This window comes from Melopsittacus undulatus, assembly GCF_012275295.1.
Source record: "Melopsittacus undulatus isolate bMelUnd1 chromosome 28 unlocalized genomic scaffold, bMelUnd1.mat.Z SUPER_28_unloc_2, whole genome shotgun sequence".
Lineage (NCBI taxonomy): Eukaryota > Metazoa > Chordata > Aves > Psittaciformes > Psittaculidae > Melopsittacus > Melopsittacus undulatus.
The window spans coordinates 29471-50578 of record NW_022993940.1 but is presented as its reverse complement, the minus strand read 5'-3'; the positions used below and the strand labels follow the sequence as shown (position 1 = coordinate 50578).

At 57.8% G+C, this 21108-nt stretch overlaps 2 protein-coding genes across 2 annotated transcripts; one reads left to right on the top strand and one right to left on the bottom strand.

The window, feature by feature from the left end:
- Positions 1-1198: 1198 nt before the first annotated feature.
- PHF1 (PHD finger protein 1) lies at positions 1199-12807 on the top strand. The gene is made up of 17 exons (XM_034073600.1): positions 1199-1322; positions 1826-1990; positions 3065-3183; positions 3305-3386; positions 3545-3640; positions 6606-6711; positions 7359-7508; positions 7594-7689; positions 8833-8901; positions 9402-9525; positions 9613-9680; positions 10280-10400; positions 10545-10589; positions 10723-10778; positions 11304-11363; positions 12089-12145; positions 12798-12807. The coding sequence occupies exons 3-17, from the start codon at positions 3067-3069 to the stop codon at positions 12805-12807; spliced, it is 1257 nt and encodes a 418-aa protein (XP_033929491.1). The 5' UTR covers positions 1199-1322; positions 1826-1990; positions 3065-3066.
- On the bottom strand, positions 12746-19038 carry CUTA (cutA divalent cation tolerance homolog). Its single transcript, XM_034073599.1, has 7 exons — positions 18925-19038; positions 17448-17492; positions 15179-15360; positions 15037-15096; positions 13191-13236; positions 13042-13091; positions 12746-12956 (listed from the first exon to the last, which is right to left on the bottom strand). The coding sequence occupies exons 1-7, from the start codon at positions 19036-19038 to the stop codon at positions 12857-12859; spliced, it is 597 nt and encodes a 198-aa protein (XP_033929490.1). The 3' UTR covers positions 12746-12856.
- Positions 19039-21108: the final 2070 nt, after the last annotated feature.

Below are 21108 nucleotides of genomic sequence, written 5' to 3'. Positions count from 1 at the left end.
ATAGCCCAAATTTGACCCAAAATAGACCCATTGTGACCCAAAATAGATGAAATTTGTCCCAAAATAGCCCCATTGTGACCCAAAACACACCCAAGACACCAAAATAGAATCTTTGAGCCCCAAAATAGCTCAATTTTGACCCAAAATAGACCCATTTTGACCTAAAATACCCTCTAGACCCCAAAATGGCCCCATTGAGCACCAAACTAGCCCAATTTTGACCCAAGATACACCCAGGACCCCAAAATAGCCCCACTTTGACCCAAAATAGCACCTTTGAGCCCCAAAATAGCCCCATTGTGACCAGAATAGCCCCATTGGGACCCAATATACACCCAGGACCCCAAAATACCCACTTTGAGCCCCAAAATAGCCCCATTCTGACCCCAAATACCCCCTTAAGCCCCCAAATAGCCCCTTTGTGCCCCAAAATAGCCACATTATGCCCCAAAATAGCCCCTTTGTGCCCCAAAATACCCCTTGAACCCCAAGATAGCCCCATTGAACCCCAAAATACCCCCATTCCGACCCAAAACACCCCCTTAAAACCCCCAAATAGCCCCATTGAGCACCAAAATAGCCCCATTTTGACCCAAGATACACCCAGGACCCCAAAATAGCCCCAATTTGACCCAAAATAGCTCCTTTGTGCCCCAAAATACCCCTTGAACCCCAAAATAGCCCCATTCCGACCCAAACCCCCCTCCCATTGCCCTCTGCCCCCCAACCCCTCCCTGCCCCCCCCCCCCCCCATTGCCCCCCATTCACCTCCCCCCCCCTCCCCACACCCCCCCCGCCCCTCGGGGCCTACCCCGGCCCTGCCCCCCCCCCCGGTCCCGCTCTGACCCCGCCCCATTCCCGGTGCCCCCCCCCCCGGTGTTACCGACCCCACCCCCCCCTCAGGCCCCGCCCCCCGCTCCGGTGGCCCCGCCCCCTCCCGCCGCTCACCTCAGGCCCGTTCCGGTGGCGCCGCCGCGACGACCGGCGGCCGCCGCCGCGCACTGCGCAGGACCGGAAGTCACGTCCCGGGCTCGCTCGTGGGCGCCGCCATGACACCGTACAACGGGCCGCGGGCAGCCAATCAGAGCGCGGCGTTGCATCCGGGGACCCGTCCGCCGGCAGACAACGGGCGCACGGCGGCCGCGTGGGCGCCGCCATTTTGATCCCACCCCCCCCTCCCCCGTTCGGAACCGGGAACCGGAACCGGAAACCGGAAACCGGAAACGGGACCGGGGATGGGGCCTGGGCCCTGTCCGGTAGCGTCGGCCCCGTGGCTGAGGGGGAGAGGACGAGCGGCCAACGCGCATGCGCAGAGGAGGGAGGTAAAATGGCGGCGGCCTGTGGGGCTACGGTGGCCGAGAGGGGGCGGGGATGGAAGAGCCATTAAAGGGGGGGCTCCGGAGGGGGATTTGGGGTTAATTCCTCATATTTTCGTTCATTCCTCGTTCATTTTCTTCCTTCTTTTAATCGGGGTCTCTAAATTCCCGTTTTCCTTCCAATTTTATGAATTCTTCCTTTTTTTTTGTCCTTTGTATCAATTATTGCCAAAGGAATTGACTTTTTCCCCCCTTTTCGCGTCATTTTCGCAAGATTTGGGGAAAATGACGTCACTTTTGAGCGCGTTTCCTTCTTTTTCAATACTCGGGTTATAAAATCCTTCCCATTCTATTTTCCCATTTCCCGCCTGAATTTTAGGGTTTGTTTTAACAATTCGGCACTTTCTGGCCCCAAATTTAAGGCTAAGCCCTGAATTTTGACAGAAAAGGGTCAGTTTGGGCTCCAAAATGCCCATTTTGGGGTCCGAAAACGCCCCATTCTCGCACAGAAGCCGCCTTAGCCCCAGCACCGGAAGTGCGCCCGACGGGCGCCGCCATGTTGCCGTACGAGCCCCAGCCAATCAGCGCTCGGCATCGCCAGCTCTCCACTCCCGCAGTGGGCGCCGCCATCTTACCCTAGGAGCACGTGATCGCCCGCAACCAATCAGGACCAAGTAGAGCCAAATCTCTTTATTATGGGCGAACAAAACAGGGGGGCGGGGCTTGGGACCACGTGACTCTTCCCCGCCCTCCTCGCCACTTAGCCGCGCGGTGATTGGCCGAGCCCTGCCGAGCCCTCCAATCAGCGGCCGATGTGAACCAATCAGCGCCGAGAACCTGGGTTGGGGGTGGGACATAGCACCGCCCCCATAAGGGGCGTGGTCTAACCGCGGTGGGCGTGGCTTGGCGGCGGGGGGCGGTGCTGATTGGCCGGGGCGTGGCCTGGGCCATGCAGTGATTTGGGGGCGTGGCTTCGCTTAGGGGGCGTGGCCAAGGGGCCCGGACGGGGCAGTCCCATTGGAGGGGGGGGGCTCCTATTCCCTCCCCCCCCTTGCCCCATGCATGGGGGGGGGGCATTGGGGGGGTCCCCGTTTCCGCCGTCCCTCCCTGCCCCCCCCCGTGCCCCCCCCTCCCGTTCCCCCCCCCCCCCCCCTCCGCTGCCGTTGCTGCGTCACGGCCCCGACCGCTGCCTCCGGCCCCGCTGATACCGGTAACACGGGGGGGGGGGGGGGGGTCGGGAGTTGGGGCTCCCCCCCCCCCTTCCCCTCCCCCCCCCCACGCATGCACCGGGACGGGACCCCCGCCCCCCCCCCCCCATCAGTGCCCTCTCCTCCCCCCCATCTCGGACCGAACCAACGTGGGACCCCCCCCCACCCTTAACACTGGGACCCCCCCAATGGACACCCCCAAACTGGGACCCCCCCATTCCAACCCCCCCCATTCCAAACCCCTCCTTTAAACTGAGACCCCCCCCAAACTGGGAACCCCCCTTTATAATGGGGGGGGGGGTGGTGCAGATTTGGGGGTGTCCCCCGCACATTAACCCCCCTTCTTCCTCCCCCCCCATCTCGGACCGAACCAACGTGGGACCCCCCCCCAAGCCGGGACCCCCCCATTCCAAACCCCCCCCTTTAAACCGAGACCCCCCCCATAGTGGGACCCCCCATTCCTTTATAATGGGGAGGGGGGGGGCACAGATTTGGGGGTGTCCCCCCCACATTAACCCCTCTTCCCCCCCCCATCCGTAGCCATGGCAACGGCACCGTCCCCCCCGCGCCCCCCCCGCTGCCCCCCCCGCTATTGGGAGGGTCAGGACGTCCTGGCCCGTTGGACCGACGGCCTCCTCTACCTGGGCACCATCAAAAAGGTGGGTGACCCCCCCCAAAAACACCCCAATTCACCCCAAAACCAGCCCGGAAACCCCTCAAACCAGCCCAAAATACCCCAAAATCACCCCAAAATCCCCCCCCCCCCAACACCCCCCCCAGGTGGATCCCGGTCGCTGTGGATGCTTGGTCCAGTTTGAGGACAATTCCCAGTTCCTGGTGCTATGGAAGGACATCAGCCCAGGTACCCCCCCCCCCTCACCCCCCCCCCCCCCATAATTAACCCCCCCCATAATTAACCCCCCCCATAATTAACCCCCCCCTATAATTAACCCCACCCCATAATTACCCCCCCCCCATCCCATCATTAACCCCTGTGCTCATTCCCTGCCCCCCCCCCAGCTGCAGTCCCAGGTGAGGACCAATCCTGCTGCGTCTGCTCCAGTCGGGTCCTGAGCCCCCAGAACCTGCTGGTCACATGCTCCAAGTGCGGCCACGGTGGGTGACCCCCCCCCCCAAAACCCTCTTAAACCCCCCCAGATCCCTCTTAACCCACCCTAAACCCTCTTAACCCCCCCCAAACCCCTCTTAACCCCCCAGACCCCTCTTAACCCCCCCCAGATCCCTCTTAACCCCCCCCAGACCCCTCTTAACCCCCCCCAGATCCCTCTTAACCCCCCAGACCCCTCTTAACCCCCCCCAGACCCTCTTAAACCCCCCCAGACCCCTCTTAAACCCCCCCAGACCCCTCTTAAACCCCCCCAGACCCCTCTTAAACCCCCCCAGACCCCTCTTAAACCCCCCCAGACCCCTCTTAACCCCCCCAGACCCCTCTTAAACCCCCCCAGACCCGTCTTAACCCCCCCCAGACCCCTCTTAACCCCCCCCAGATCCCTCTTAACCCCCCAGACCCCTCTTAACCCCCCCCAGACCCCTCTTAAACCCCCCCAGACCCCTCTTAAACCCCCCCAGACCCCTCTTAAACCCCCCCCGACCCCTCTTAAACCCCCCCAGACCCCTCTTAAACCCCCCCAGACCCCTCTTAACCCCCCCAGACCCCTCTTAAACCCCCCCAGACCCCTCTTAACCCCCCCAGACCCCTCTTAAACCCCCCCAGACCCCTCTTAAACCCCCCCAAACCCCTCTTAACCTACCCAAACCCCTCTTAACCCCCCCCCAGACCCCTCTTAACCCACCCTAAACCCTCTTAACCCCCCCCCAGACCCCTCTTAACCCCCCCCAGACCCCTCTTAAACCCCCCCAGACCCCTCTTAAACCCCCCCAAACCCCTCTTAAACCCCCCCAGACCCCTCTTAACCCCCCCCAAACGCCTCTTAACCCCCCCAGACCCCTCTTAAACCCCCCCAGACCCCTCTTAACCCCCCCAAACCCCTCTTAACCTACCCAAACCCCTCTTAACCCCCCCCCAACCCCTCTTAACCCACCCTAAACCCTCTTAACCCCCCCCCAGACCCCTCTTAACCCCCCCCAGACCCCTCTTAACCTACCCAAACCCCTCTTAAACCCCCCCCAGACCCCTCTTAACCCCCCCCAAACCCTCTTAACCTACCCTAAGCCCTCTTAACCCACCCTAAACCCTCTTAACCTACCCTAAACCCTCTTAACCCACCCTAAACCCTCTTAACCTACCCTAAACCCTCTTAACCCACCCTAAACCCCTCTTAACCCACCCTAAACCCTCTTAACCTACCCTAAACCCTCTTAAACCCCTCTAAAACCCACTTAAACCCCACCAAACCCCTCTTAACATACCCTAAACCCTCTTAAACCCCCCTAAAACCCTTTTAACCCCCCCCAAACCCTCTTTAAACCCCTCTAAAATCATTTTACCCCCCCCAAACCCTTTTTAACCTACCCTAAACCCTCTTAAACTCCCCCAAAATCCTTTTAAACCCCTCCCAAACCCTCTTAATTGCCCCCAAACCCCTTTTAAGCTACACTAAACCCTCTTAAACCCCCCTAAAACCCTTTCAAACCCCTCCCAAACCCTCTTAAACCCACTCAAACCCCTCTTAACCCAACCTAAATCCTCTTAAACCCCTCTAAAACCCTTTTAAACCCCCCTCCAAACCCTCTTAACCCCCCAAACCCCTCTTAACCTACCCTAAACTCTCTTAAACCCCTCTAAAACCCTTTTAACCACCCCCCCAAACCCTCTTAATGCCCTCCTAAGAGCCCTTACCCCCCCCCCCCCGCTAAGAACCCTTAACCCTGTTAAGAGCCCTTATGACCACTAAGAGCCCTTTTACATCCCCCGTTAAGAGCCCTCACCCCCGTTAAGAGCCCTTAAGCCCCTGTTAAGAGCTTTTACCCCCGTTAAGAGCCCTTAAGTCCCCATTAAGAGCTCTTACCCCATTAAGAGTCCTCACCCCCATTAAGAGCACTTAAGCCCCCATTAAGTGCTCTTACCCCGTTAAAAGCCCTTAAGCCCCCGTTAAGAGCTCTTACCCAGTTAAGAGCCCTCACCCCCGTTAAGAGCCCTTAACCCCCCATTAAGAGCACTTAAGCCCCCGTTAAGAGCCCTCACCCCCGTTAAGATCCCTTACCCCGTTAAGAGCCCTTACCCCGTTAAGATCCCTTACCCCGTTAAGAGCCCTTACCCCGTTAAGATCCCTTAACCCCCGTTAAGAGCCCTTAAGCCCCATTAAGATCCCTTACCCCGTTAAGATCCCTTACCCCGTTAAGATCCCTTACCCCGTTAAGAGCCCTTACCCCGTTAAGAGCCCTTACCCCGTTAAGAGCCCTTACCCCGTTAAGAGCCCTTAAGCCCCATTAAGATCCCTTACCCCGTTAAGAGCCCTTAAGCCCCATTAAGAGCCCTTACCCCGTTAAGAGCCCTTAAGCCCCATTAAGATCCCTCACCCCCGTTAAGATCCCTTACCCCGTTAAGAGCCCTTACCCCGTTAAGATCCCTTACCCCGTTAAGAGCCCTTACCCCGTTAAGATCCCTTAAGCCTCATTAAGAGCCCTTAAGCCCCATTAAGATCCCTTACCCCGTTAAGATCCCTTACCCTGTTAAGATCCCTTACCCCGTTAAGATCCCTTACCCCGTTAAGAGCCCTTACCCCGTTAAGAGCCCTTAAGCCCCATTAAGATCCCTTACCCCGTTAAGAGCCCTTAAGCCCCATTAAGAGCCCTTACCCCGTTAAGAGCCCTTAAGCCCCATTAAGATCCCTCACCCCCGTTAAGATCCCTTACCCCGTTAAGAGCCCTTACCCCGTTAAGATCCCTTACCCCGTTAAGATCCCTTACCCCGTTAAGAGCCCTTACCCCGTTAAGATCCCTTACCCCGTTAAGAGCCCTTACCCCGTTAAGATCCCTTACCCCGTTAAGAGCCCTTACCCCGTTAAGATCCCTTACCCCGTTAAGAGCCCTTAAGCCCCATTAAGATCCCTCACCCCCGTTAAGAGCCCTTACCCCGTTAAGAGCTCTCCCCCCCCAGCCTACCACCAGCAGTGTCACCTCCCGCCTGCGCCGCCAGGGGCGCCCTGGATGTGCCGTCGCTGCGTGTTTGCCGTCGCTACCAAAGTGAGCCCGGGGGGGGGGGGGTCTATGGGGCACAGCCCATTATGGGGCTGGGGGGGGGGTCTATGGGGCACAGCCCATTATGGGGCTGGGGGGGGTCTATGGGGCACAGCCCATTATGGGGCTGGGGGGGGGGTCTATGGGGCACAGCCCATTATGGGGCTGGGGGGGGGGTCTATGGGGCACAGCCCATTATGGGGCTGGGGGGGGGGTCTATGGGGCACAGCCCATTATGGGGCTGGGGGGGTGTCCGTGGGGCACAGCCCATTATGGGGCTGGGGGGGGTCTATGGGGCACAGCCCATTATGGGGCTGGGGGGGGTCTATGGGGCACAGCCCATTATGGGGCTGGGGGGGGTCTATGGGGCACAGCCCATTATGGGGCTGGGGGGGGTCCGTGGGGCAGAGCCCGTTATGGGGCTGGGGGGGGTCTATGGGGCACAGCCCATTATGGGGCTGGGGGGGGGGTCTATGGGGCACAGCCCATTATGGGGCTGGGGGGGGTCTATGGGGCACAGCCCATTATGGGGCTGGGGGGGTGTCCGTGGGGCAGAGCCCATTATGGGGCTGGGGGGGTCCATAGGGAAGAGCCCATTATGGGGCTGGGGGGTCCATGGGGCACAGCCCATTATGGGGCTGGGGGGGGACACCCCAATGTCTTCTCCTTCCAGCGGGGGGGGGGCCCTCAAGAAGGGCCCCCATGCCAAGGCCATGCTGAGCATGAAGGTGGTGCTGCCCTATCAGCTGAAGGCTTTGGAATGGGACCCCCCCCACTTAGCCAATCGGCAGCAGTGTTACTGCTATTGTGGGGGGCCTGGAGAGTGAGTAACACCCCCCCCCCACACCCCCCCCATTGTACTTTGGGGGTGTCCCCCCCCTTGACCCCCTTTATCCCCCCCCATTAAGGTGGAACCTGAAGATGCTCCAGTGCCGAGGATGCTCCCAATGGTTCCATGAGGCTTGTACCCAGTGCTTGAGCAAGCCCCTGCTCTATGGGGACCGGTGCGTATGGGGGGACCCCCCCATAGAGCATCCCTATACATGGATATTGGGGGGACCCCCCATAGAGCATCCCTATACATGGATATTGAGGGACCCCCCATAGAGCACCCCTATACATGGATATTGGGGGACCCCCCCATAGAGCATCCCTATACATGGATATTGGGGGACCCCCCCATAGAGCATCCCTATACATGGATATTGGGGGACCCCCCCCATAGAGCATCCCTTTACATGGATATTGGGGGACCGCCCATAGAACATCCCTATACATGGATATTTGGGGGACCCCCCCATAGAGCATCCCTATACATGGATATTGGGGGGACCCCCCCATAGAACATCCCTATACATGGATATTGGGGTACCCCCCCATAGAGCATCCCTATACATGGATATTGGGGGACCCCCCATAGAACATCCCTATACATGGATATTGGGGTACCCCCCCCATAGAGCATCCCTATACATGGATATTGGGGGACCCCCCATAGAGCATCCCTATACATGGATATTGGGGGACCCCCCATAGAGCACCCTATACATGGATATTGGGGGGACCCCCCCATAGAGCATCCCTATACATGGATATTGGGGGACCCCCCCATAGAGCATCCCTATACATGGATATTGGGGGACCCCCCCATAGAGCATCCCTATACATGGATATTGGGGGACCCCCCCATAGAGCATCCCTATACATGGATATTGGGGGACCCCCCATAGAACATCCCTATACATGGATATTGGGGGGACCCCCCATAGAGCATCCCTATACATGGATATTGGGGGACCCCCCATAGAACATCCCTATACATGGATATTGGGGGACCCCCCCCATAGAGCATCCCTATACATGGATATTGGGGTACCCCCCCATAGAGCACCCCTATACATGGATATTGGGGGACCCCCCATAGAGCATCCCTATACATGGATATTGGGGGACCCCCCATAGAACATCCCTATACATGGATATTGGGGGACCCCCCCATAGAGCATCCCTATACATGGATATTGGGGGACCCCTCCATAGAGCATCCCTATACATGGATATTGGGGTACCCCCCCATAGAGCATCCCTATACATGGATATTGGGGTACCCCCCCCATCCCCATTGAAATGAATGGGGCTCAATGCAGGTTCTATGTCTTCGAGTGCTGTGTCTGCACCGGGGGGGCTGAGAGCGTCCGGAGGCTGCCACTGCGCTGGTAAGGGGGGGGCAGCCCCACAACCAGCATCTATGGGGCACCCCATAAGTAGTAATGGAAAAGGGGGGGGGGGGTTGCATCCATCCATCAATGCCTATGGGGGGGGCACCCCCAATCCAATCTCTCTCTCCTCCCACCCCCCTATATTGGGGCACCCCCTATTATTTGGGGTACCCCCATCCTTTGCCCACCCCCCTTATTTCACCCCCCCCATATATAGGGTCCCCCTCCCATTATCCCCTATGTATTCCTCAGGGCAATTCCCATCTATTTTCCCCATTCCCCCCATTTTTCCCCATCCCCCCCATTTATTGGGGTACCCCCATATTTCGGGGTCCCCCCTCCATCCCCCTTATTCCTCAGCCCAACCCCCATCCCTTTTCCCCCAATTTTCCTCATTTTCCCTCAATTTTCCCCCAATTTTCCCCATTCCCCCCCACTTTTGGGGGTCCCCCCCCTATTTTGGGGGTGCCCCCCCCCCATTTTGGGGTCCCCCCCAGGGTGGATGTGGCGCATCTCCTCCTCTATCACCTGAGCGTGTGCTGTAAGAAGAAGTACTTTGACCTGGAGCGTGAGATCCTCCCCTTTGCCAATGCCAATTGGGATGCGCTGCTGCTGGGACAGGTTTGGGGACCCCCCCATTGGACCCCAATAATGGGGGTGATCTGAAGGGGGACCCCCCTATTTCACCCCCTGTTTGCATCCCCACAGCTGGCGGAGACCCCCAAAGGGGAGCGCTATGGGATGCTGCTGGGGGCGCTCAGTGCCCATAAGGACAGGTAAGGGGAGCTCAATGGGGACCCCAATAGGGGGGACACCCCCCAATGGGTAACCCAATAGTGATGGACACCCCCATGGGCACCCCAATAGTGATGGACACCCCAATTGGTTCCCCAATAGGGATGGATGTACCCCAATGGGTACCCCAATAGTGATGGACACCCCAGTATTGATGGACCCTACCCATTGGGATCCCTATAGTGATGGACACCCCCATGGGCACCCCAATAGTGATGGACACCCCAATTGGTTCCCCAATAGGGATGGATGCACCCCAATGGGTACCCCAAGAGCAATGGAGCCTCCCCATTGGGATCCCAGTATTGATGGATGCCTCCCCATTGGGACCCCAATAGTGATGGGCCCCTCTCATGGGTACCCCAATAGTGATGGATATACCCCAATGGGTACCCCAGTAGGGATGGATGTACCCCAATGGGTACCCCAATAGTGATGGACCCCCCCATGGGCACCCCAATAGTGATGGACACCCCAGTATTGATGGACCCTACCCATTGGGATCCCTATAGTGATGGACACCCCCATGGACACCCCAAAACCCCTTTAGGACCCCCCCAAACCCCTTTCCCCCCCCCAGGTTCATCTCAGGGCGTGAGATCAAGAAGCGCAAAGGTCTCTTCGGGCTCCACTCCCGGGACCCCCCCCCCGGTGCCCCCCACATCTATGGGGGGATCCCCCCCCCCGGATCCCATCACCAGGTGAGCATCAATGGGGGGGGGGTTAATTTAGGGGTATCCCCCCCCTTTCCCCATTGAATTCAATGGGGGGAACCCCCATAATTAAAGGCCCCCCCCATATTGAGCACCATAAGGGGGGTCTCTTGCAGCCCCCCCCCAGCACAGCAGAAAGGGGGGTCCCGCCGGAGACCCCCCCCACGCCGGACCCAGGTGAGAGCCTCCCCCCCAACCCAGCACCCCAATATTAAAGCCCCCCCCATATTAATATGGACCCCCCATATTTAATATGGACCCCCCCCCATATTTAATATGGACCCCCCCATAATAAACCCCCCCCCCCCAGGGACCCCCCGGTGGCTCCTACAACTTCAGAAGGACCGAGGCGCGGTGCCCCCCCAGGTTTGGGGGTGCAGGGGGGGTCAATGGGGGTCTATGGGGTGTCTATAGGGGGTGCATAGGGGTCTATAGGAGGTCTATAAAGGGTCTATAGGGGGTCTATAGGGGTCTGTAGGGGGTATATAGGGGGGCATAGGGGTCTATAGGAGGTCTATAGGGGGTGCATAGGGGTCCATAGGGGTCTATAGGGGGTCTATAGGGGTCTGTAGGGGGTATATAGGGGGGCATAGGGGTCTATAGGAGGTCTATAAAGGGTGTATAGGGGGTCTATAGGGGTCTGTAGGGGGTATATAGGGGGGCATAGGGGTCTATAGGAGGTCTATAGGGGGTGCATAGGGGTCCATAGGGGTCTATAGGGGGTCTATAGGGGTCTATAGGAGGTCTATAGGGGGTGCATAGGGGTCCATAGGGGTCTATAGGGGGTCTAGAGGGGTCTATAGTGATCAATGGGGGGGTCTATAGGGGGTGTGGTTTATGGGGGGCGGGGTCAGTTTTGCCCCCGCCCCCCGGTTGTAACGTGCCCCACAGCGCCCCCATCCGGATGTTCGCGTCCTTCCACCCATCGGCCAACACGGCCCCAAGCCTCAGGTGGGGAACTGGGAGCGATGGGAACGTACTGGGGGCAATGGGATTGTACTGGGAGCGATGGGAACGTACTGGGGGCAATGGGATTGTACTGGGAGCGATGGGATCTTACTGGGGGCAATGGGATTGTACTGGGAGCGATGGGATTGTACTGGGAGCGATGGGATCTTACTGGGGGCAATGGGATTGTACTGGGAGCGATGGGAACGTACTGGGAGCGATGGGATATCGTACTGGGGGCAATGGGATTGTACTGGGGGCAATGGGATTGTACTGGGAACAATGGGATTGTACTGGGGGCGATGGGATTGTACTGGGAGCAATGGGATATCGTACTGGGGACAATGGGATTGTACTGGGAGCGATGGGATCTTACTGGGGGCAATGGGATCGTATTGGGGGCAATAGGATGGTATTTGGAGCAATGGGATTGTACTGGGGGCAATGGGGCTGTATTGGGGGCAGTGGGGCTCTATTGGGGCAATGGGATGGTATTGGGAGCAATGGGGTCATACTGGGAGCAGTGGGATTGTATTGGGGGCAGTGGGATCATACTGGGAGCGATGGGATTGTACTGGGAGCAATAGGGTCATACTGGGACCAATGGGGCCAGATTGGGATGAATGGGGGAATGAATGGGGCCATACTAGGGGGACTGGGACTCTATAGGGACCCCCAATGGTCTATATGGCCCCTATAGCCCCCCCCATATCCCCCTTTATTCCCAGCTCCAGCCCGGACCCCGAGAGCCGCGACAGCCCCGAGCCCCGCCCCCCGCGGCGCAAGCCCCGCCCCTCCTCCTCAAGCCCCGCCCCTTCCCCAAGCCCCGCCCCTTCCCCAAGCCCCGCCCCCTCCGCCCCCCCCACGCGGGTCCTGGCGCGCCGCGTGACCCTGGACGGCACCGTCCAATACCTGGTGGAGTGGGGGGGGGGGGGGATGCTTTAAAGCCCCCTCCCCCCCCCCCCCAACCCCCCCAAATTGGGGGGACCCCCCTAAAAACAGGGGGGACCCCCCTTAAAAACCAGATTTTGAGTGAAAAAAGTTTATTTTTATCATTCTTAAAGATATTTAAAGGGGGGGGGAAAGCCTGGTACCCCCCCCCCATAATAAAGAGCTCCAGGGCACTGCAGCCTCATGTGGTTTATGGGGACCCCCCCATTGGGGCACCCCATAACTTGGTACCCCCCACCCTTAGGGGACCCCCATCCATTGGGGACCCCCCCAGTTATGGTGCCCCCCCTCAATTTGGGGCTTCCCCCCATTTCTTGGGGTCCCCCCCTATTTAGGGACATGCCCCCCCCCAAACTTGGGGTCCCCCCCTATTTATCCTCTCCATTAGTACAACCCCAGTTATATGCCCCCCCCATCCCAATTAGGACCCCCCTATTAAGAACCCCCCCTATTAAGGACCCCCTTATTAAGGCCCCCCTCATTTAGGGGCTCTTGAGGGCCCCCATCCCTTCAACTTGGGGGAGCCCATTCCCACTATGGGGGGGTCAGGGGGGGACACTCTCCTGCACCCATTGCAGGTAGGGGGGGTTCCCCTGTGCCACCGGCACGGCCACCACCTCGGCCACCTCATAGGGATGCATTGACCTGGGGGGGGGACATGGGGGGGGTCAAGGTCACCCCAAGATCACTTTGGGGTGCACCCCCCCCCACCCCCCCCCCCGGGTCTCACCGGATGAACTGGGTCAATGCTGGGATGCGGGAGCTCCGGGTCTTGATCATCTGGGGGGGGGGGGGGGGGGGGGGGGGGGTCATTGGGGTCATGTGGGGACAAAGGGCTCCATAGGGAGCCATGGGGGGGGGGGCGGGGGGGGCACTCACCAGCAGGACCTCATTGTCCTCCTCCAGCTTCCCCTTCCAGGTGTAACTGGGGGAGATGGTAAGTGGGAAACCCCATGTCCCTTCCCTCATATCCCATACCCCATATCCCATACTCCATATCCCATACCCCATATATCCCATAGATCCCATACTCTGTATCCCATATATCCCATAGATCCCATACCCCATACCCCATATACCCCATATCCCATGTACCATATCCCATAGATCCCATACCCCATATCCCATATCCCATACCCCATATACTCCATACACCCCATATACCCTATAGATCCCATATACCCCATAGATCCCATATACCCCATATACCCCATGTACCCCATATACCCCATACACCCACATATACCCCATATACCCCATGTACCCCATATACCCCATGTACCCCATGTACCCCATATACCCCATATACCCCATATACCCCATGTACCCCATACACCCACATATACCCCATGTACCCCATATACCCCATATACCCCATGTACCCATATATATACCCATATATATACCCCATATAACCCATATACCCCATGTACCCCATACACCCACATAGACCCCATGTACCCCATATACCCCATATACCCCATGTACCCCATATACCCCATGTACCCCATGTACCCCATATACCCCATATACCCCATATACCCCATATACCCCATGTACCCCATATACCCCATATACCCCATGTACCCCGTATACCCCATATACCCCATATACCCCATGTACCCCATATACCCCATATACCCCATATACCCCATGTACCCCATGTACCCCATGTACCCCATATACCCCATATACCCCATATACCCCATATACCCCATATACCCCATGTACCCCATATACCCCATGTACCCCATATACCCCATATACCCCATATACCCCATATACCCCATGTACCCCATATACCCCATGTACCCCATATACCCCATATACCCCATGTACCCCATATACCCCATATACCCCATGTACCCCATGTACCCCATATACCCCATACACCCCATGTACCCCATATACCCCATGTACCCCATATACCCCATGTACCCCATATACCCCATATACCCCATGTACCCCATGTACCCCATGTACCCCATACACCCCATGTACCCCATACACCCCATGTACCCCATATACCCCATATACCCCATATACCCCATGTACCCCATATACCCCATATACCCCATATACCCCATATACCCCATGTACCCCATATACCCCATATACCCCATGTACCCCATGTACCCCATACACCCCATGTACCCCATACACCCCATGTACCCCATATACCCCATATACCCCATATACCCCATGTACCCCATATACCCCATATACCCCATATACCCCATATACCCCATGTACCCCATATACCCCATATACCCCATATACCCCATATACCCCATATACCCCATGTACCCCATGTACCCCATATACCCCATGTACCCCATACACCCACATATACCCCATGTACCCCATATACCCCATATACCCCATATACCCCATGTACCCCATATACCCCATATACCCCATGTACCCCATATACCCCATATACCCCATATACCCCATATACCCCATGTACCCCATATACCCCATATACCCCATATACCCCATATACCCCATATACCCCATATACCCCATGTACCCCATGTACCCCATATACCCCATGTACCCCATACACCCACATATACCCCATGTACCCCATATACCCCATATACCCCATATACCCCATGTACCCCATATACCCCATATACCCCATGTACCCCATATACCCCATGTACCCCATATACCCCATATACCCCATATACCCCATATACCCCCCCCATCCCCCCCTCACATGGAGGTCACGTGGGGCAGGACGTTCACACAAGCCGCCAACTTCTGCTCCACCATGGCCCTGGGGGGACAGCATCACCTCATGACCCCATGACCCCCGCATGACCCCCGCATGACACCCCCGTGACCCCCCGTGACCTCACCTGGCCAGCTCCTTGGCCACGGTCTCATTGGGGCACGTGACGAAGGCGGCGGAGACGGAGCCGGGGTCGTAGGGGTCAGCGGGGGGGTCACGGGGGGGGTCACGGGGGGGGGAGGAGGCCATGGAGAGCAGGCGCCGGCCCAGGCCCTGCAGCGTCAGCGTCACCGACACCAGCGCCAGCGCCTGTGGTCATAGAGACACCATAGAGACACCATAGAGAGACCAGAGAGACACCATAGAGACACCATAGAGACACCATAGAGACACCAGAGAGACCAGAGAGACACCATAGAGACATCATAGAGACACCATAGAGAGACCAGAGAGACACCATAGAGACATCATAGAGACACCATAGAGAGACCATAGAGACACCATAGAGACACCATAGAGACACCATAGAGAGACCATAGAGAGACCATAGAGAGACCATAGAGACACCATAGAGAGACCATAGAGAGACCATAGAGACACCATAGAGACACCATAGAGAGACCAGAGAGAGACCAGAGAGACATCATAGAGACATCATAGAGACATCATAGAGACACCATAGAGACATCATAGAGAGACCAGAGAGACACCATAGAGACATCATAGAGACATCATAGAGACATCATAGAGACACCATAGAGACACCATAGAGACACCATAGAGACACCATAGAGACACCATAGAGAGACCATAGAGAGACCATAGAGAGACCATAGAGACACCATAGAGACACCATAGAGAGACCATAGAGAGACCATAGAGACACCATAGAGACACCATAGAGACACCATAGAGAGACCATAGAGAGACCATAGAGACACCATAGAGACACCATAGAGAGACCAGAGAGAGACCAGAGAGACATCATAGAGACATCATAGAGACATCATAGAGACACCATAGAGACATCATAGAGAGACCAGAGAGACACCATAGAGACATCATAGAGACATCATAGAGACATCATAGAGACACCATAGAGACACCATAGAGACACCATAGAGAGACCAGAGAGAGACCAGAGAGACACCATAGAGACACCATAGAGACATCATAGAGACATCATAGAGACACCATAGAGACACCATAGAGACACCATAGAGAGACCAGAGAGAGACCATAGAGAGACCAGAGAGAGACCAGAGAGACATCATAGAGAGACCAGAGAGACACCATAGAGAGACCAGAGAGACATCATAGAGACATCATAGAGACATCATAGAGACACCATAGAGACATCATAGAGAGACCAGAGAGACACCATAGAGACATCATAGAGAGACCAGAGAGACACCATAGAGACATCATAGAGAGACCAGAGAGACACCATAGAGAGACCATAGAGACATCATAGAGAGACCATAGAGAGACCAGAGAGACATCATAGAGACACCATAGAGAGACCATAGAGAGACCAGAGAGACACCATAGAGACACCATAGAGACATCATAGAGACACCATAGAGAGACCATAGAGAGACCAGAGAGACATCATAGAGACACCAGAGAGACACCATAGAGACACCATAGAGACATCATAGAGAGACCATAGAGAGACCAGAGAGACATCATAGAGACACCATAGAGAGACCATAGAGACACCATAGAGACACCATAGAGAGACCATAGAGACCTCAGGTCACTATAGAGACCCCATAGAGACCCCATCACCATAGAGACCCTGTCACCATAGAGACCCCGTGTGATCATAGAGATGCTGTGTCACCATAGAGACCCCATGTCGCGATAGGGACGGTCTGTGGAGGTAGAGACCCTCCGTCACGATAGGGATGCTGTGTCAAGATAGGGATGTGGTGCGATACAGATGCTGTGTCACGATAGAGACACTGTGTCGTGATAGGGACACTGTGTCGCGATAGGGATGTGGCGTGATATAGATGCTGTGTTGCGATAGGGATCCTATGTCACGATAGATATGCTCTGTCGCAATAGGGATGCTGTGTTGTGATAGGGATGTGGTGCAATACAGATGCTTTGTTGCGATAGTTACTGTGTCACGATAGAGATGTGGTGCAATATAGATGCTATGTCACAATACGGATGCTATGTCACAACAGAGATGCCATGTCGCGATATCGATGCTATGTCACGATAGCACCATGTCTGTCACTATATAGATGCTGTCGCGATAGAGATGCTATGTCATGATAGCACCATCCCTGCCGCAATAGAGATGCCATATCACAATATAGAGCCTCTGTCGCGATAGCCCCCATGTCACGATACCCCCCCCGGCCATGGGGCCGGGAACTCACCCCCAGGGCCAACTTCATGTGGGGCAGAGCCGGTGCTGTCCCGTCCTGTGGGGAGAGATGGGCAATGAGCCCCACACCTGCCCCACAGCCCCCCCTGCCCCATATAGAACCTCCCAGCCCCCTATACAGTCCCCAGCCCCACAGAGAGCCCCTCCAGCCCCACATCCAGCCCCATATACCGCATACAGCCCCACATCTAGCCCTATATACTGCCTCCAGCCCCATATACCGCATACAGCCCCATATACAGTCCCCAGCCCCATATAGAGCCCCTCCAGCCACACATCCAGCCCCATATACTGCCTCCAGCCCCATATCCAGCCCCATATACCGTATAGATCCCCATATACAGCCCCATATACAGCCCCATATACCGCATAGAGCCCCATATAGAGCTCCTCCAGCCCCACATACAGCCCCACCCCACATCCAGCCCCATATACCGTATAGATCCCCATATACAGCCCCATATCCAGCCCCATATACCCCATAGAGCCCCATATACCCCATAGATCCCCATATACAGCCCTATATACCGCATCCAGCCCCATATACCCCATAGAGCCCCATACACAGCCCCAGCCCCACATCCAGCCCCATGTACCGTATAGATCCCCATATACAGCCCCATATCCAGCCCCATATACCCCATAGAGCCCCATATACCCCATAGAGCCCCATATACAGCCCCAGCCCCACATCCAGCCCCATGTACCGTATAGATCCCCATATACAGCCCCATATCCAGCCCCATATACCCCATAGAGCCCCATATACCCCATAGAGCCCCATACACAGCCCCAGCCCCACATCCAGCCCCATGTACCCCATAGAGCCCCATATACAGCCCCATATACCCCATAGAGCCCCATACACAGCCCCAGCCCCACATCCAGCCCCATGTACCGTATAGATCCCCATATACAGCCCCATATCCAGCCCCATATACCCCATAGAGCCCCATATACCCCATAGAGCCCCATATACAGCCCCAGCCCCACATCCAGCCCCATGTACCGTATAGATCCCCATATCCAGCCCCATATACCCCATAGAGCCCCATATACCCCATAGAGCCCCATACACAGCCCCAGCCCCACATCCAGCCCCATGTACCCCATAGAGCCCCATATCCAGCCCCATATACCCCATAGAGCCCCATATACAGCCCCAGCCCCACATCCAGCCCCATGTACCGTATAGATCCCCATATACAGCCCCATATCCAGCCCCATATACCCCATAGAGCCCCATATACCCCATAGAGCCCCATATACAGCCCCAGCCCCACATCCAGCCCCATGTACCCCATAGAGCCCCATATCCAGCCCCATATACCCCATAGAGCCCCATATACCCCATAGATCCCCATATACAGCCCCATATCCAGCCCCATATACCCCATAGAGCCCCATATACAGCCCCAGCCCCACATGCACCCCCCCACCCCCCCCAATCTCCCCTCCCCCGCCCGTACCCGCCGCCGCACGCGCCGCTCGGCGGCCGCCCCCACGTGACCCGGCTGGCCCCGCCCCCTCCCCGCCCCCGCCGCGCGCGTCACCGACAGGCCCCGCCCCTCTCGTGACGTCATCGGAAGGGGGCGTGGTCAAAGAGGAGTTGGGGGGGGATGAATGGGGACGCTGGGAACCAATGGTGGTACTGGTGCTGTACTGGTGTGATACTGGTGTCACTGGTGTTACACTGGTGTGTTACTGGTCCCATTGGTGCCACTGGTTTTATACTGGTGTCACTGGTGTGATACCTGTGCGTTACTGATCCCACTGGTGTTATGCTGGTGTGATACTGGTGTCACTGGTGCCATTGCTGTTATACTGGTGTGTCACTGGTGTCACTGGTATTATACTGGTGCCATTGGTGTCACTGGTGTCACTGGTGTTATACTGGTGTGATACTGGTGCCATTGATGTCACTGGTGTTACTGGGTACCACTGGTCTCACTGATGCCACCGGTATTGTACTGGTGTCACTGGTGTTACTGGTATTGTACTGATCTCACTGGTGCCACTGGTAATGTGCTGGTCTCACTGGTGTTACTGGGATTGTGCCGGTCTCACTGGTGTTACTGGTGCCACTGGTATTGTACTGGTCTCACTGGTGTTACTGGTATTGTGCTGATCTCACTGGTGCCACTGGTATTGTACTGGTGTCACTGGTGTTACTGGTATTGTACTGGTCTCACTGGTGTTACTGGGATTGTGCCGGTCTCACTGGTGCCATTGGTGCCAATGGGTCCCCTTAACCCCCCCCTTCCCCCTCCCCCCTCCCCCCTCCCCCCTCCCCCCTCCCCCTCTTTAATCCCCTCCCCCAAACCCCACCCCCACCCCCTCCTCCCACGCCCCCCCCTCCTCCATAGCCCCTCCCCCTCCTCCTCCTCCCACGCCCCCTCCCCCCCTCTCCCCCAAGCCCCTCCCCCCTCCTGGCCCCTCCCCCTCCCTCCCGTGGCCCCTCCCCCACCCCCTCCTTGGCCCCTCCCCCTCCCGTGGCCCCTCCCCCCGCCCCCCCGCGCCGCCCGCGCCGGGGGAAGCAGCCGCTGGAACCACCATGTCCTATGTCCCCTTCCGAGGTACCGGTAACGGGGGGGGGGGGGGGGGGGGGGGGCACCGGTAACGGGGGGGGGGGGGGGGGGCACAACCGGAGCCGGGGGGGGGGGGGGGGCACGATCCGCAGCGGGGGATGCTGGGACCGGGATAACGGGAGACCGAGGGATGCTGGGACCGGGATAACGGGATAACGGGGGATGCTGGGACCGGAGGATGCTGGTACCCGGCGATGCCAGCACCAAAACGGGATGGGGGGGGGGGACACCACCGGGCCCGTGGGAGGATGCTGGGAGCCGGTGGTACCGGTAACTGGGGGATGCTGGGAGCCGGGGGTACCGCAACGGGGGGATGCTGGTACCGAGGGATGTCGGTACCGGGGGATGCCGGTACCCGATGGGGAGAACGGGCCCGTGGGAGGATGCTGGTACCCGGTGATACCGGTACTGAGGGATGCTGGGACCGGGAACGGGGTTAGGGACCGGGGGATACCAGAACCGGAGGATGCTGGTACCCAGCAGGGCCGGTACTGGGGCGGGGGGGGGGCCAGGCCCGTGGGAGGATGCTGTTACCGGGGGGATGCTGGTACCGGTAATACCGGTACCGGAGGATGCTGGTACCGGGGGGATGCTGGTACCGGTAATACCGGTACCGGAGGATGCTGTTACCGGGGGGATGCTGGTACCGGTAATACCGGTACCGGAGGATGCTGGTACCGGGGGCGGTCCGGTCCTTGGTGATGCCGGTACCGGTTGATGCTGTTACAGGGGGAGCCGGTACCGGGGCGTGGGGGGGGGGGGGGGGAAATGGGGGGAGGGCCGGGACCGTGGGAGGATGCTGGTAACCGGTGATACCGGTTCCTGGTGATGCCGGTACCGGAGGGATGCTGGTAACCGGTGATACCGGTACCGGAGGGATGTTGGTACCGGAGGGATGCCGGTACCGGGGGGGGGTGCTGGGGGGGGGGTGATGCTGCTGCCATGAATACCCCGACCCCGGTGCTACCGTTCCCTCGGGCAGGGCCCGGCCCGGTTGGGGGGGGGGGATGTCCCCGGTTCCGTGTCCGGTTCCGGTACCGGGGGGGGGGGGTATCAAGACCGGGG